The following is a 17,740-nucleotide window of genomic DNA, read 5'->3' on the forward strand; positions in this document are numbered from 1 at the left end:
TTAAACTTAAAATCAATTCAGAGGGGGAAAAAATACCACCATTTGCCAAATAAAATTTAATTGAAAAAAAAAAAAAATACAATTAAAGTTAATTTCTGTGGCTAATGAATATAGGTATAGCATATATTTTAAATCCTTTTTATGGCAAGAACCAAACAAATATTCTAGCAATTTAAGCAGGGGTGTAGAAATGCACCAATTTAACAATTTTAATGCAACAATTACAGAACTTATTATAATTTGATATAGTAATAATACACAAAAAAACAACAACATAAAAACACAGCTTCGTAATTAAAATTATTATTATTCTGAGCACCAAAACAACTAAACTGATTCAGGGCCAAATTTTAGAATTCATAATGCATTACTAAATGATAAAAAAGAAACACAACGCAATTGACATCAGAGCAAATTTACACCCCTCATTTTAAGTAAAATGGCATTTTAATATTATGACATTAAATGGTGTTCCAATAAATTAAAAATAATAGTAATGAAGTCAGTTTGGTGCAAATCATTTATTCCTCTGGGATCATATTTGTTCTTACATTTCGTAAAAAATAGTTAGCAATAAAAGCTAGGGTAGGAGGCTGAAGTGAGGGGTAACAAATATTTTGTGTAACTGCATACAGTATATATACCATTCTTAGACACCAGAGTACGACAATGGGACCATTTCCACAAAGAACAGTAACCTGAAACGACTTGCTGTATAAATACAATGCTCACTTTGGCACAACCCTCTCTGTGATCAATTGACAGAACATTCAAATGATGGCACCTTACAACAATGCTTTAAAAAAAGACCAATCGTTAGTTTGGAAAACAACACAGTGATCATAAACTGGTGTCACGACATTCTTTATGACCAGACAGAGAGCTTTGATGGGCTACGTATTGATAAATGATATCTTACGACTCAACATGAAGTAAAACTTTGTCAAGTTGCTAAAAAAAGTAAACAAAATTGACTCAATTGATCATATGGGCTAAGTGCAATAAAAAGTTCAGTGTGTCAAGCATTGGGAGCGCTGATCTAGGGGAGGCGTAAGTGATATTAGGGGGGCCATTTATGACGCTGTACACTGGTGTCGTTGGAGGTATTTGTTCAACAGCAAAAACTTTTGCTAAACCCATTAAAATAAGCTTGCAGCCCTCCTACAATACAGAAAAGGAGGCAGTCTCTTCAGCTGAGGTCAAACCGTGGCTTCTGGAAAACAAACAAACAAAAAAAAAGGACAAACATTTTTAGCACACTTCTTGAAGGACCTTCTTGCCTTGGCCCTGCCCTTGATTCAGGTATAGGTTCAGGTTTAGATATGGGCCCCTCGTAGCTTGTCTCTTTGCTTGTAACGTGAGCAGGAGCGGAGGCATGCCGTGTGTCTAAGCGTTTTGCATCTCTTTGCCGATCTTGTAGCTGAGGATCTTGTTCCAGTCGATCTTGGTACGGGTGACAGGAAGCTGCCGGCGTAAGGCCTTGAAGGTGGTGTCAGACATGGTCTGGTAGTTCTCACTGATGGCCGTCTGGAAGGCAAGCGACAGGAAATCTCAATCTATGACTTTTTGCACATCATAGATATGATCAGGTGCTATAAAATAATTAATTTCTTCCTCCATCAAGACTAACATGCAATCGCAGTACTGTGAAATAATGGCTAACCAATCAAAATCAACAAACCTGATATTCATATTCAGCACTTCCAATGATTTTGACAAACTCATTGGCAGTCTGTACCTCATTCTGTTGAAAAAGAAGAGCAAAAATAATCACTAAATTACCAAAAGTGGCAAATTTGTGCACTGATAATTACTTACAAAAGAATTCCAGAAAGTATTAGTTTCTTTAAGTGTTTAGTTTGTTCATTTTGGTCAGAATTAAATGGATTTGCAGGGCAATTTCACATTTCTATTCTCTCAACAAAGAAGCATATGGCGCTAGTACAACATAATTAAAAGGAAAAGGAAGAACATCAGTTGTTTAACTGATGCTTTTTCTAATTTATCATTCTCATGCTGTCATAAGGGAGCATTGGGATATTGGGAAAAGAGATTTGTCGTCAAAGTTTGAGTCAGCAGGCTGACTAAATAAAGAGTAAGTTCTGGGCAAGCCAAACTGTATATTCACAAAAAAACTATTTTAATTAATACCGCTTAAAGGCTTAAGGAAACTCCATTCGAAATGGCATTAATATAAACTACTGTTTAAAAGTTTGGTGTTTGGTAAGATTTTTTTGAAAGAAGTCTCTTTCTCATCAAGCCTGCATTTATTTGGTCAAAAATACAGTCAAATCAGTAATATTATGAAATATTATTACAATTTTACATATCTGCTTGAATATATTTTAAAATGTAATTTATTCCTGTGATGCAAAGCTGAATTTTCAGCATCATTAAAGTAAAAAAGTAAAGTCGTGACGTATTGTCAAGTATGGTGACCCATACTCGAAATTGGTGCTCTGCGTTTAACCCATCCAAGTGCACACACACAGCAGTGAGTAGTGAACAAATGCATGCACACACACACACACACACACACACCATGAACACACACCCGGAGCAGTGGGCAGCCATGCTGCAGCGCCCGGGGAGCAGTTGGGGGTTCGGTGCTCAAGGGCACCTCAGTCGTGGTATTGAGGGTGGAGAGAGCGCTGGACATTCACTCCCCCCACCTACAATCCCTGCCGGCCGGGGACTCGAACCCGCAACCTTTCGATTACGAGTCCGACTCTCTAACCATTAGGCCACGACTTTCACGATTACCCCAGTCTTCAATGTCACATGATCCTTCAGAAATCATGCTGCTCAAGAAACATTTCTTGGTATTAGCTTAGTATTATGTTGAAAAACGTAACAGAAATCCCTTGTAGATCTCTTATAAATTTAATTACTATTACTTTTGAACAATTTAATGTAGGAATGCATGATATTATCGGAATCGGCCGATAATGGCTTTAAATGTAAATATCGGCATCGGCCTGATATGAAAAATTATGCCAATATGTCTTTGCCGATAAGAGGAATACATTAACTCACATATGCTCAGGGTGTGTTAGGGATTAGATCACGTCAGCAGTGTGGCTCGTTCTTGAAGTAAAGTTTTGTCTGAATGACGATTAGATTCACTGATTTAGATCGCTGCACTTAATCTGTAAAAGCACAAACAGAATGACGCGTTCGGTGTATAAACCGTAATAGCACGTGCAGCGGCAGAAGCGCAGTGTTTTATGTACTGTGTTTTATATTTTAAACAAATCATGAGCTCTAAAAGATCTTCAGAATTCTCTCAACTCTTTTGTTTTAGAACATCTACAAATGTTAAATCTTAAAAGAAATATGTTAGGGTTAACTGCATCTTTCTGGGGGGAAAATGCAGCGATTGATATAGTGGAGTTATTTTCAAAGCTTCAATGTACTGTCAAAAAACCTTCATTATCTTTTATTTAATTCTATTAAATAAGTTCTTGTTAAAAACTAACCAAATTTAAAAATATTTTGCTTATAATTTCTGCTTACCGTCTAACTCAATTTCCTTTTTATTGAAGGAAATTAAAGTATAATGTCTTTTGTTTTTCAATATTTTATTAACTATAAAACTTCAGAAGGGAAACTTTGGCTTGTTGGAGTAATATTTGTCAACTGACAACAATGTAAACATCTCAATTGCATTGTCTGTAAATTTGCAACAAACGTACAGAGGTCGTTTTTTTAATCAGTTGTCTACAGAACATTATCAAAACAACAAGAGGACAGTTAAAAAGGGCTTATTAAAAATTTTTTTTAAGACATTTAAAGCCCTTTTTAAGACCTGCACTTCACATTTCAGCCTTTAAACATTTTTTAAGAAAAGGGATGAGTCAAAAGTATTAATTATTATATTAATTTAAACAATTATTATCAATCAATTATTATATTATATAACAAATATATCTTAGTGTCTTAATTGTTTAGATTTTCATCATGCATTAGCTTCTTGTCGATCCATCAAAACAAATGTGTAGCAAAAATAGCAGACGTGGGCTTATTGAAAATTCAAATTCGTCTCTGCCAGCAGGTTTCACTTTCGGAACTGCAGAAATATAGTGGTTTCCCCTGTAACAGCAGTACACAAAGCAGCAGCGCCTGACTTTGATATGTTCAGCGGTCATGTTTATTCAGTGAAATCATAGCCTTTTTAATTAAGTTTAATCATCATATTAATCTATATAGCAATTCTTCTCTTTCCGTCCCCAAATTTAAGACCGCTAATAATTAAGACTTTTTGTACCAAGAGTTTCATGGCCTTAAATTTAAACAATTAAACTGAATACGTTTTAAGGACCCGCGGAAACCCTAAGAACATAGTTCAGACCAAACATTTCTGTCATGCATTTAGCAAAAAGGTTTTGTTGACTATGCAATTTACCTTTAAAATTTGAGACAAGTGCAACTCCCGTTGCGTCCCCGTTGTTTGTGAGCAGTGGAGGTCAATGGCGATTTTTAAAAATAAAAATACAGATTTCCAAACATATGGGTATCCCCTTGAACTTGGTAAAAAGATAATCTGTTTACCATCTTGACTGGAAAATACTGCTTTCATGGTCAGTTTTTCATTTATTATTTGCTAAAGTTAGTGAATGTTTACATTAGATTGCACGTCCTACTACACTGAAATTAATACGGGGAGCGGCCGGAAACTAGCGACCTCTCCTGGCTGGAGATAGTGTTAACATCATAAACTGAAAGCAATCTTTAAGTGACTATTCCAAATGTTTTCAAATTTATCTTACGAGTCTAATATGACCCAGCGGGCCGTACTAAAAGACACTGCAGGCCGTATACAGCCCGCGGGCCACCAGTTGCCCATCCCTGGACTAGGTGTTGTTTCCAAACAAAAGGAAATATATCGGTATCGGCCAAAATTAGATGAAAAATATCGGCATATCGGCAAAAATCCAATATCGTGCATCCCTAATTTAACGCATTGTTGTTGAATAAAAGTATTAATTTCTTTAAAAATAAATGTAACATTATTAAAAAAATTAATTACTGACACCAAACTTTTGAATAGTAGTCTAAACTTAACTAGTAAATATCATTCTGCCATGCCAGGCAGCAACAATTCAAAGTCCAGAAAACAGATGTACCAAAAAGACATCATGTGCTTCATCCATCAAAACAGCACCACACCCACTGTCATTAGACAAGTCATTCATAGGGCAGTCGGCTGTTCTTTTATCAGGCAGGTTGTTTGTGTTGTACTGACTCATTAACAGGAAGCATACTCACTCAAAAACCCAAGCAGCTCAGGCTCAAATAACTTACAGAGATGATCAGAGACTGTTGTACATCCTTGTGGCTGACCAGCTGCACGTTGCCATCCTCATAGTAATGAACCTGGATCTTCAGCACTCCCACCACCTGAGTAGTGGGCTGAGAAATGGTGAACTTCCATTCCGATCGGCAGCGGCCGTTCCTATATGCAGACAGGAAGTTTATCGGTAATTGGTCTTACGGACAAGAAGAACGAGACTGATGGCATTTCTAGTAGCTGTATTGTACTACAAAAGCCAATGTTGCATGCAATCCGTCATAATTACTATAGTATGCAAAAACTATTCACTGTTTAGTTCCTAGAAATCCACATCAAGAATATAACATGACATCTCAGTGTTTTTGCACATTGCTTAAAGATGATGTTCTTTTGTGCCATTAAGTCGTGTGTTGTGTTATCTTTAAGTGTGAAAGAGCCAAACTAGATTGTCAGTACTACGAGTAGGCGACCTTTGCAGTCTAGTGCACCTGTTCTCCATTCAAAGACACATAATAGTCTCTAGATACAGTAGGGTCATGATCTGGGTGGGGGCAGAGCTCATTCCCCACACCTAAAGATCATATATCATACTTGGAACAAAGCCGGAAACTGCATCAGGCATACAGCAAAGCAAAGAGTGAACAACCATTATGGTTGTTATGTTAAAGAGTATTAATCAAAAGACTAGTAACACATAATTCTTTGTAATTCCACAGTTTAGTACAAGAGGATTTCTCTCAAACAACTTCAACAGATGAATCCTGGGAAATCATACAATAATATGTCACTGCAAGGGTTTTATCTTTAACTAAAACAATAAAAAGAAATGTTACATGAATGTTAACAATGTATATATAAAGTATGAATATAATGTAATGTATTTTATGTCAGACTGTTGCCAAGGCTACACTTCTTTCATCTGTTTTAAGTTGAAGTACTAAAATAACTAAAACTGAAATAAAAAAAAAAGACAAGATGACTCCACTTCAGAAATTAACAGCTGTTAGGAAAGAAAGATTTTCATATTTTTCAAATTTTAAATTTTGCCATTATGGCGGCGGCAACTGCTAAACAATAGAATTTTAAAATATGTATTATATACATTTATATAATTTTATAAAATCATTTTCACTTTACCTTATGTAAATAAAAGGCTGCATTAACTTATTTCTGCTAATTTCCACATTTTAAAAATTATATCCATCCACCATTTGAAATGATAAAATTGTGACTGCTGTGTTGTGACTGAACATATGAGAAACGGGTCTGTAGGATCACAAAACTTGCTCCTCCATTAAAAATAAATCATCTAAACATATCAGTTTTATCACTGAGGAGCCATGTAAATATTAAACCAATGTCTGCATGAGAAACAATTCCTGTTTAAATAGGGCAGAATTTATACTTGGTTTATTAAAAAAAGCATTTGAGCATGAGATTTTTGATCAAACTGTCATTAAAAACACGAAAAAAATGGGAAAGAAAACTTCCAAACTTTTTATTTCAGGTGCATCCCAAATCGGATACTTATGCACTATTCCATAACGTTTTGTAGAATAAATTGTGCGAGTAGTGCATTCACACCGAAAATTCTAATATGAAAAGGTACACTTTAAATACCCGGATGATGCATTTAAATAACCTAAAAAAAAACTAAATGTGGAATGTTGAGCACTTCACGCACTCAACCATCGCAGCTTTAATTACATTGCTAAGGAGGAGGGGCTATCAGACTCTGATTATTAATGACAAAATAACCTTATAAAATTCATACACTACATGGATGAGTACATAGTGCATACGTACAGTGTTTAAGTGCATCATTTGGGACGCAGTTTAGGCGTATGTGCTTGCTATTATTATTATTATTACATTTTTTTTTTTTTACTTTTTAATCAGAAAGATAAATGAGAGACAGGACATTGAGGAGCTGAGGAATGATATTGGTAGATGTTGCAGGTCAGACTCAAACCTGAGTCACCTGCATGAGCACCACTACTTGAATACATGATTTAAAGCTCAAGTCATACCATTAAACGGAGAAGGATAAAGAAATTACCAAAAATTTTTGGGCTGAAACTGATGACCCTCGATACAAGCAATGATAGTTTGCTGTCCATCGATGGTTTTCCCATAAACCTAAAAACAATACAAGAATATCGGTCAACACAAATGTTGCAAAAAAGAACTTGCTTATTTAAAGGGATCGTTCACCCAAAAATAAAAATGTTATGTTTATCTGCTTACCCCAAGGGCATCCAAGATATAGGTGACTTTGTTTCTTCAGTAGAACACAAATGAGGATATTTAACTCAAACCGTTGCAGTCTGTCAGTCATATAATGGCAGTCAATGGGACTCACAGCTTTGAGAGAAAGCCGTGAGTTCCATTGACTGCCATTATATGACTGACAGACTGCAACGGTTTCTTTAAAAATCTTTGTTTGTGTTCTACTGAAGAAACAAAGTCACCTATATCTTGGATGTCCTTGGGGTAAGCAGATAAACATCAAATTTTCATTTTTGGGTGAACGATCCCTTTAAATAAGCTGTTCCTTTAATAAATGAAAATGAGATCTTGTGAACTCACAGTGCATACTCCAGTGGGGTAATGATCTTTGACATACGCCCTCAGAGCTTCATCACAAGCATCCCTCCACGGCCTGAGGGCCGCCTCACCCTCATGAGACTGTGGGTCAGTCGCCTCTTTCTTCAAGTGGTCAAACTTGAACGACTGTTTCTTACGAGGGTCAAAAAACCGTCCGCGGCCGAGGTCTCCATGCTCTGTGATCAAAACCTGCAGTTTGGAAGCAGTTCAAGTATAATTTAATACAAAATTCAGTTTAAATAGACCCTTCTTTCCTACTGTAGAAGTTGTAGTTGTATATTTGGCAACTGGTTAACATTATTTCAGAGGGAGAGCATGTTTCTGACAAGAGGGTTTACAGTTTCTTTGGAATAACGTGCACTGGTAAATCATGCACAATATGACTATGTGAATGTATGTTAAGAAATTAATTTTCAGTTCAAAAGTAATTTTTATAATCACCTGATCTTCACTTCCATCAAATTTAGCAGGTGTGAATTGATCCATGTTGTACTGGGCAAAGGCACTGTCACAAACAGAAAACAATGTGTTTAGTGTAATACAGTATATTCAAAATTTGCAACATTATCAGTTCATCACTGATTAATGATTCACAAAATGTGATCTAATTTAAATAAAGGGCTTTTGATAAAGCCATTGAGCTAAATATACCACTTCTCCATAGATCTATTCATATTGTGATGGGGAATCTAAACTGAAAGAGTCACTGAAAACTGGTTACGTACTCATGTCATATCTTGAAGAGAAACTAGATTTATATATTTTGCTTGAAGAAAACAGGCTTATGTTAAGATAGTAAAATAATTTGCATTCATATACTGTAATAAACACAGGGTACTCACTGAGCCGCCCCTTCCCTGAGCAGATTGTCATTATTGAGCAGTAGCCGCACATCTGAAACCAAAGAAAGGACGTCATGTGATATCATGAGAACATTATGATGTCAGACAGCAAGTCATATTCTGGCATAAAAATAATGAAATTCCTCCTAACATACAGTATACTACTGTTCAAAAACCTGGGGTCTGTAAGATTTTTTGTTTTTGAAAAATACTTTAAAAAAAAAAAACAAAAAAAAGTATAATGTTTCCACAAAAATATGCAGCAGCACAACTCATCATTGATAATAATAAAAAATAGTTTTTTGAGCAGTAAATCAGCATATTAGAATGATTTCTGAAGGATCAAGGATCAGCTTTGCAACACAGGAATAAATTAAATATATTAAAACGAAAAAAAAAAAATTAATTGTAATAATATTTCACAATATTACGGTTTTTACTGTATTTTCAATCAAATAAATGCAACCTTGGAGAACATAAGAGACTTCTTACACAAACATTAAAAAAATCTAACCAACCCCAAACTGTCTGAATCATTTTTTTTTTTTTATTTATGCCTGTATATATGATGCATGAATATTTTACCATTGAAGACTTCATTGAACTCTCCAGGGGGAGCATGGATGACAAAATTTGCAGCAATGCGGACCTGAGGAAACACAAAAGCACTTATGAAGAAAACAAGAGGTATCAGTGTTTATTCAAACTATTGCAGAAAATATCTAACACCTCAAAAATACCCAAGAAAAACGGTCTCGTTCAAGAACAGGTGGTGTGCACATCCAAACAATTTTTATGAACCACAGCCTAATGCCACTGTTACACATTTCCAGAGACTCTAGGAACCAAAAGCAACTTAAACAACACATATCAACTAAAGTAAACTGGTATATCTTTGCGCTTCCTTTGAAAACAGGTCAAATGCTGAGCCCCTCTCTGTGTCACTCCTTAGAAGGCTGCAGAATTGTGGCTTTTCTTAGGAGTGCACATGTAAGCATTAAGGGCCGGTGACACTGAATCCAGCTCTGGATCCACAGATTTTTCCCATTCTGGACCCATTCCAGCACTTCTGAATGTGGAAACCTTTACAGGCTCTGTCTTCAGTGACAAAAACAGACTAACAACAAACAAATACTGTAAAGACCACCTGTAGAGCATTCTGTCCACAACCACATATGGGCAAGCAGCCAAAAAAATATAAAGCATTGGTTAAAAGCTTGAAGTCAGTATTTATTATGAGTGACACTTAAGTAATGATGCTGAAAATTCAGCTTTGCATCACAAGAATAAATTACATTTTGAAATACATTACAATAGAAAACTGGTTTTTAAAATTCTACTAATATTTCACAATATTACTATATTTACCTTAAATGCAGCCTTGGTGAACATAAGAGATTCTTCAAAAACATTTTTAAAAATCTACACCATTTTATGAACAGTAAGAACTAGAAACAGCCAGTAAATGATACAGCATCTGTGTGAAAAAGGTCGTGGATAGAAAATGCATACATTCACATTTTCTGTTCCAATCACAAGATGACTAAAATAATATGCTATTCTTGCTTTCCTTGTGTAATCACAACCCTGATTACTGATAGGCAGTGAGGGAAATCAATGCCTTACTGGATTTGCATTAATAATCAGTACACACAATAACAACTAAAAATCAACAAATCACTCATAATCTAGAATTCAAGCAACTGCCTTTTCCGCTACTATACTAAAATCATTTTTTGTGGCTGTGTTCTCCATCTTGTTCACACTTTTAGTAGGAAACTGCTCAATTCAGCTTTTTGCTTAATATGACAAAACATCTAAATTCTAATTAGTGTATTTAACACTTTTGCTCAATATTACCATACATATCCTATATTATGTTGTACGATTAATAATTTCATTTTTTTATTTCAATCATAGATAATGTTAACTTTTAGTTTTAGTTACTTTTTCTTATTTGTAAGTCGCTTTGGATAAAAGCGTCTGCTAAACGACAAAGTAAAAAGTAAAGAGTGTAAAGACCATCGACTCTACCGGCAACGGCGAAGGATATAAGTATCGCTTTTTTTTTTTTTCCTTTATATGTTTACTATTGAAATGTTGTTGTTGTATGCATTTGTCAATTTTATTTAACCTCTGTATTTTCTTAAATGGGTGTGTATAGAGTATTTACAGAGTGTTAACTTTTAGTTTTAGTTACTTTTTCTTATTTGTAAGTCGCTTTGGATAAAAGCGTCTGCTAAATGACTAAAAGTAAGTAAAGTAAAAGATAACCTGTGCCCTGAAGCACAAGACAAGTTTTTGTCTTTATCTCCCACTGGTGTGCTGAATAATATAAAAGTAGAATCTAAATAATCACATCTGGCTAATCTTGAGCAGTTTGCAGCTGCAACACACTTTCCACATCTAAGCATTTCTGAAATGCTTCTTCAACTGGCCTCAACACGACTGTTTCGAGTTAGAGGCGGAGGGGCGAGTCCACGCGTTAGAACAGCCCTTGCCTCGCATCGGCTCTGCAGCAGAGGGTGGGGGCCACGGACGGGAAGAGCCGCTCGCATGTAAGAGCATGCAGAAAGAGGGCTGGGTCATCAACACTCAGCTGAGAATACAAACAAGACCAGGAGCTGAGGTTGCGCCCCTGCTTTTTAGTGCAAGAAAAACACTTCCCCATCTCATTACATTAATCTAAAACGACAATTAAATGTAGCCATTTATATATTGGATGCTATTAGAAACAAATACAACACGGGGAAACTGATCTTAAATACGTTTTTGTACGAAAATGAACTGTTCTAAGAGACTAAGTTGTGTGACAAATGATAAAAAAGTGCATGGTCGCAAATATATTATAATGTTGTCTTAATTAAGTTGATGAAGTGATTTTTCCTGATTTAGATGCACCATTTCGAGCCTCTTCTAATAGTCTGTAAACTCATTAATACTTTCAATGTTGAGGTGAAACCGCAAATATTATCTAATAGAATACATTTTCCACATACAGTAGTTAAGTATTAATAATATTAATCTGTAATCTCAGTCACTATCTACACAGTCTAGCGTCTGAGGGAAGTGCGATCATGATTAGATCGAGTTTCAGTTAGCTTGCTAGCTTCCTTAGCACGCTGTTCATCGCGGATTTTATAAACTCTAAAACATCCTATGTGCGTAATAACATTTATGACATGTTCGTGACAGTATATAAGTTCAACATATCCCAGTAACAGAGGAGGGAAGATAAATCAGGAAGCCTGAATCGATAATCACATACCTTCTCTTCGTCGGAAAGCTGTTCCTCAAAGTCCGCCATCTTGGCTCAACTGGACCTGCCCTGTCGAACTGCATTACGGGAAAACCATCATAAACATGACAAATGAGTTCAAAATTGCATATTTACACACTTAACGTTATATTTAGCTACTGAAATTCTGTTATTACCACTTTGTATACCATATGAGATTTAATAAAAAAAAAAATTATATGGTGTATGTAACTTAAAAAGTTGTCACTCATGTTTCAAAGTCTTTGTATCAAAATATATAATCCTTTAGACGATTATCCAGGCATATAACCTGTAGAAGTTTTGTTTTCTATCCTGTTTATGCTCTTGAATTTCTATAATATATTGTATGTTGCTCTCAATACAAATAGTTTTTCTTATTATCTCCATAAGTATGATATACCAAATATGTTGCACTTGTTCATAATATTACTATTATTATATAATCTACTCAATAACAATTGAATCAGGCCATATTTGGTTATGACTACAAGTTTCTCTAATTTGACGGAAATAGAGATTTCTAGATTTACCAATGCTCACGGAGTTTTGAATTAAATAACCCCATCCAGATAATTAACTATCCATGAAAAGTGTCTCTCCTCTGTGGATCTTATGTAATGCAACAGATTTAGGGAGTGTCACTAAAGAGAGTTTCTCATTATAAAAGTTTATGACCGGTAACTGCGTAATGTTTGCAAAGCATTGACTCGTTTTTATGTTTAAATTGTTTATGCATTAACATTGTTGGAAGAATTCAGGATTCAAGCCGACAAGTAATTTATATAAGTAGTGAAGAAACTGCCAGGGCTCCTTCGTTTGAGACCCAATGCGATCATTTACTGATGTACCCTTGCTTGGTCACCGTTAGACCGCGTGCAGTCCGTTTCGAATCGCCTTGTGCAGCAGATAACGTCCCAAACTACTAACAACAGCACAATGCCTTCTCTCAGAACATCATATGAAGTAGGGCTTGATTTCCTGGAGTTTCTGGGGCAGAGGATCTCGAAAACAGACAGAAACGAGCTTCAGGATATTTACAACTTTGAGTTTAACAGGTTTGCCACAATGACTCAAGAGTCAGCTGCTCAGTATCTGGCATATCTATTTAGCAAGATTCATTCATGTCAAGTTTTGCTTTATTTTATCTTTGTATCTACAAAGTTTGGAATAAAACAGTGTGCCATTTGTAGACAAGTGTTGTGTGTGATATCACTGTCCAGGATCTGCATTGATGCAATAGCTGTTTTTCTAGGTTTAACTAAAGTTGCATGTGATTGTTTCCTTTTTTCTTTTCGTATTTTTTTTTATGTCCATCGTGTAGAAGAGTTAAACTCGGCTTCTCCAAGAAGTAAGAAATTTGAAATATTACAAACAGTGATAACATGATACATAGCTTTCTTGGATAGTAACCACACTGTAACATGTTTTTAACATGTTTTTGTATTAAATACCTCATTTTATATATGAAGAGTTTATTTGCAAAAACAGATAACTCAAAAACTTCAAAAATCATGTTTTTTTTTATTATAACAATGAAAATAGTTAAAAACGGAGTTATCCGTTTTTGCAAATTAACTCTTTATATACACTACTGTTCAAAAGTTTGGGTTCAGTGAGATTTTTATTTATTTATTAATTTTTAAGACATAAATAAGTGACAGTGAAGACTTTAATAAGGTTACAAAAGATAACGACACACACATCTTCATAGATGAGTAGTGTATCATCGGGATCGTAGGTAAATGAGGAAAGGTTGGGAGAGGAGATTAAGAACTTGAATTAGAAGAACAGATTGTTCATTTCTACACTGTGCTTTCTCTCTCTGCCCAAGGTTTGCTCGACCCTGAGAAGGGCCAGCTGGTTTTGGCCGGAGACCCAAAGCAGCTGGGCCCCGTTCTGAGATCTCCACTGGCACAACTACACGGATTGGGTACTCAAAGATGTTTCATGACTTCCATTATATTTTGCATTTATTTCTTCTTCTTAAACTCAGCTATAGTTCAGTCCTAAAATGATATTTTTATTACCATTTAATATGAAACAGGTCAGTCCCTCCTGGAGAGGCTGATGAAACCGAACGCTCTCTATCAGAAGAGCCAGGATGGTCATTCTGGATTTGACACCCGCTTCGTCACCAAACTTCTGCGCAACTACAGGTTCTAATCTTATCTCTCATCCATTTTTAATGTCAAAAGTGATGACGGATCACTTATTGTCAAGTTCTTCTCGCCCCATCCCAGATCTCATCCCGCCATCCTCAAGATCCCCAACGAGATCTTCTATGAGAATGAACTGCAGGTGTTTGCAAACGAGATGGCGCGAGAGGCTTTCTGTCACTGGGAGCATCTCCTTAAGAAGGTACCAGACCACTACAAAAAAAACTTCTTTTTTGTTTGATAAAGATGTTAGAAGCAAAAACATTTGCTGGTTTTGTAGATAACTGGATGTCCAAACAGAATCAGAACCAAAATATCCTGAACACACTGTGAAATATGTAAATCAGTATGATCCTGTTTCTACAATATTAAAAATAAAGGTTTAATTTTTGGTTCCCAAAGGAACATTTCAGTGAACAGTTCTTAAAAGAACATTTTTAAATCTAAAGAACCATTTTCCATTATTAGGAACCTTGAAAGTTTCCATGGATGTTTTTCATGGAACCATAGATGCCAATAAAGAACCTTTATTTTTAAGAGTGTAGTTGAGTTATGTTTTTATATATGTGCCGAAGTATGTGTCACTTTTCAGAGAGGTGATGTAAATGTTGCACAATGAATGACTAAAGCACTTTTCTTGTTTCTGTAATGAACAGGGATTTCCTGTCGTGTTTCATGGAGTGATGGGGAAAGATGAAAGGGAGGCCAACAGTCCTTCATTCTTCAACATGACTGAGATCGAGGTCATCGTCAGCTACCTCAACAAGCTCATTCAAACGCAGGTCAAGAATGGCCTGCCAAAACTCAGCACCAATGACATTGGCATTATCACTCCTTACAGGAAACAGGCAAGACTGAGAATGGATCTTTTTACTTTGAGTTTTAAAATTAGCTTATAATGAGTAATGAATAAAATGTATAATTTTAAATCCTATTGGCTTAACATTTGATTAAACACTTTTTATAGCTATTTTATGCAAAAAGAAAAAGTTAATATAATCAAATTAGAAATAAATACTCTATTCATTTAGGTGGAAAAAATTCGGAAAGCTCTGAACACTGTGGCAAGACGTGGAAAGACATCAAGGTTGGCCCGTGATTTTGATTTATTTATTCATTTTTTTCTCCCTCTCCGAGCTCATTTATGAGTCATTTGGGCTGTTCGTTATTTGGTTCTTGTAGGTGGGGTCAGTGGAAGAGTTTCAGGGGCAAGAGAGGAAAGTCATCCTAGTCTCTACCGTCCGTAGTCGCATCAACTATGTCAAGATGGACCAAGACTTCAACATTGGCTTCCTCTCAAATGAGAAGGTCTGTGGTTCATTTCTATTGGATAAGTTGGTTTATATACATATATATGTGCACTAATGTTCAAAGGTTTGGAAAGAATTTGTCAAGGCTGTATTTATTGGAGCTAAAATTCAGTTAACAGTAATATTGTGAAATATTACTACAATTTAAAATATATGTTTTATATTTTAATGTATTTCAAAATGTAATTTATTCCTGTGAAGCAAAGCTGAATTTTCAACATCATTACTCCAGTCCTCAGTGTCACATGATCCTTCAGAAATCATAATATGATGATTTGCTGCTCAAGAAACATTTCTTTTTATTATTATTATTATCAGTGTTGAAAACAGTTGTGCCGTGATACATTTTTTTTAGGATTTGTTGATGAACAAATATAATATTACTGTCACTTTTGATCAATTTAATCCATCCTTGCTGAATAAACTAATACATTTTGTTTAAAATAATCGCACTAAAGGCCATTGCACACTGAGTCTAAAACTTTCCCATGCGTTTTTCCGTATTCCCCATCCTTTCCTATCAAAACGCATGCTACGGATGCGAAAATGCCGAAAATCGAACCTGATCCGAATTTTTTTGGATGGATGAAAGTTTCGGAGGCAGTGTGCAAACGTGATTAACACAACGTGAGGTATTTGTTTTTTAACGTGCAACAATTTTGGACTCTGTGTGCAGTGACCTTTACTCAACTTTTGATTATAAGTTTATAAAGTCTGAACAAGAGCTACTGGTTGGCATTTGTGGAATCGAATAGCGGTTGTTTTAGCTACAAGAATAAAAGTTGAAAAGTTTATCACAGAAGTTCATAATCAGAGCAGTAGAGGTCAAACACGTTTCTGACCATCTGTTTGGGCTTAGATTAGAGAAATGATGCCATCCTGTAGTAAAGCCCTTCTGTTGCCCACAGAGGTTTAATGTGGCCATGACCAGAGCCAAAGCCTTGCTCATTGTGGTGGGAAACCCAGTCATCCTAAGCAAGGATCCTACTTGGCAGAGGTAATGTATGTTCCTCTAAGCTTAACCTGCCACCAACTCAATGGCAAATAGTCTTAACCCCTACAGGCCACTTACAAACCATTTTCAATTTACAAAACTATTTCGCCACAAAACCATTTGAACTTCCAAACCATCTAATTGGCTGCCAACATCTTTAGTAACATACCATATTAGCATTTCTTATGCAAAACAATGACCTCACATTACACTGGCCACATGCCCAAGAGGAAAATCTCCGTGTTTTTCTTACAGTTATATTTAGAAGCATTACACACCAGTTTTGGACTGTGATTGATACTTGATTGTTCGTGGATTTGAAAGTGGAACGAGTTCTGTTTCATTTCAGGAAATGGTTGCAAAATGTCACACTGATAGTCTGTATGGCATACTTCATTAATGTGTATTTGTTTGTGTAGGTTTATCCAGTACTGTGAGCTTGAGCAGGGCTACACTGGCTTCGACTACAAGGATGCAGAAGGAGAGGAGGATGTGGTCAGCCGACTGGCGTCTTTAAAAATCAGCTCTTTTGTGTATAGATATAGACGAGAGCAGCATATGCATCCAGAGTGGAGATCTGAGCAGTGAGGACCAGATTTACAACAATCAAATGAGACCATCGCTTACATCCAGAGCAAATGGGAATTTGATTGATTTTTTTCAATCTGTAAAGTAGTATTGGCAAACTCATTTTATTGTTGATTTCTGCCTGTAAAACAATGCAGATGAATGATTCAATTGGTAATTCAGCAAAACTGAGTTAATACTGGACAGATTGTAGCACTTGTGCAACCTGATGTAGATTAAAGATCACTGTTGCATCATCGCTTTCACTAGTTAACGCTATATTTTTATTAATGCTTCATTTCTGTCATTTAATACATAAATCTGTTTTATTTTTCTTTATCACTGAAAATGCAGATTTACTTATTTCAAATGCTTTTTAGCACTTTACTGCAGCACTTTAATTAAAAACGTTTCTAGCAAATAAAGGGTCTTTTTTATTTTAAATGGCTATTAAAATAATATAAAAACAATACTGTCGTAGTCATTAAAATCATGCAAATCATGCCAGTATATATCTTTTAGCTTTTTTTTATATTATGGTGTTATGTTTAGAATATTGTATGGGATGCATGGCTTTATTATACCATGGTAGTATTGTTTTATGTTGTATTTAAAAATTAGGCAGAAAAGATTTTAGCAACACCATTATTTTTCAACATTAAATGATCCAGCATTTGTAAAATGGATGTTT

The 17,740-nt window shown here is 35.5% G+C and overlaps 2 protein-coding genes across 4 annotated transcripts; one reads left to right on the top strand and one right to left on the bottom strand.

Moving 5' to 3' along the window:
- Positions 1-44: 44 nt before the first annotated feature.
- LOC306878937 (F-actin-capping protein subunit alpha-2-like) lies at positions 45-12,075 on the bottom strand. Its single transcript, XM_079431557.1, has 9 exons — positions 12,011-12,075; positions 9,328-9,391; positions 8,743-8,794; positions 8,342-8,405; positions 7,883-8,089; positions 7,353-7,432; positions 5,305-5,455; positions 1,682-1,744; positions 45-1,527 (listed from the first exon to the last, which is right to left on the bottom strand). Exons 1-9 carry the CDS (start codon positions 12,047-12,049, stop codon positions 1,387-1,389), a joined length of 861 nt encoding a protein of 286 aa, XP_079287683.1. The 5' UTR covers positions 12,050-12,075; the 3' UTR covers positions 45-1,386.
- Positions 12,076-12,863: 788 nt separating this feature from the next.
- LOC306878965 (putative helicase mov-10-B.1) lies at positions 12,864-17,727 on the top strand. 3 transcript variants are annotated; one of them, XM_079431602.1, is made up of 10 exons: positions 12,864-13,077; positions 13,347-13,370; positions 13,854-13,952; positions 14,067-14,178; positions 14,263-14,380; positions 14,835-15,026; positions 15,210-15,265; positions 15,361-15,486; positions 16,397-16,485; positions 16,902-17,727. In XM_079431602.1, exons 4-8 carry the CDS (start codon positions 14,090-14,092, stop codon positions 15,407-15,409), a joined length of 504 nt encoding a protein of 167 aa, XP_079287728.1. In that variant the 5' UTR covers positions 12,864-13,077; positions 13,347-13,370; positions 13,854-13,952; positions 14,067-14,089; the 3' UTR covers positions 15,410-15,486; positions 16,397-16,485; positions 16,902-17,727. The 3 variants fall into 3 exon arrangements, with proteins under 3 accessions (XP_079287728.1, XP_079287729.1, XP_079287727.1); XM_079431603.1 differs by having other exon boundaries at positions 12,875-13,077; positions 13,344-13,370; positions 16,902-17,501; XM_079431601.1 differs by lacking the exon at positions 13,347-13,370 and having other exon boundaries at positions 12,875-13,077.
- Positions 17,728-17,740: the final 13 nt, after the last annotated feature.

Source organism: Barbus barbus (genome assembly GCF_936440315.1).
Source record: "Barbus barbus genome assembly, chromosome: 13".
Classification (NCBI taxonomy): Eukaryota; Metazoa; Chordata; class Actinopteri; order Cypriniformes; family Cyprinidae; genus Barbus; species Barbus barbus.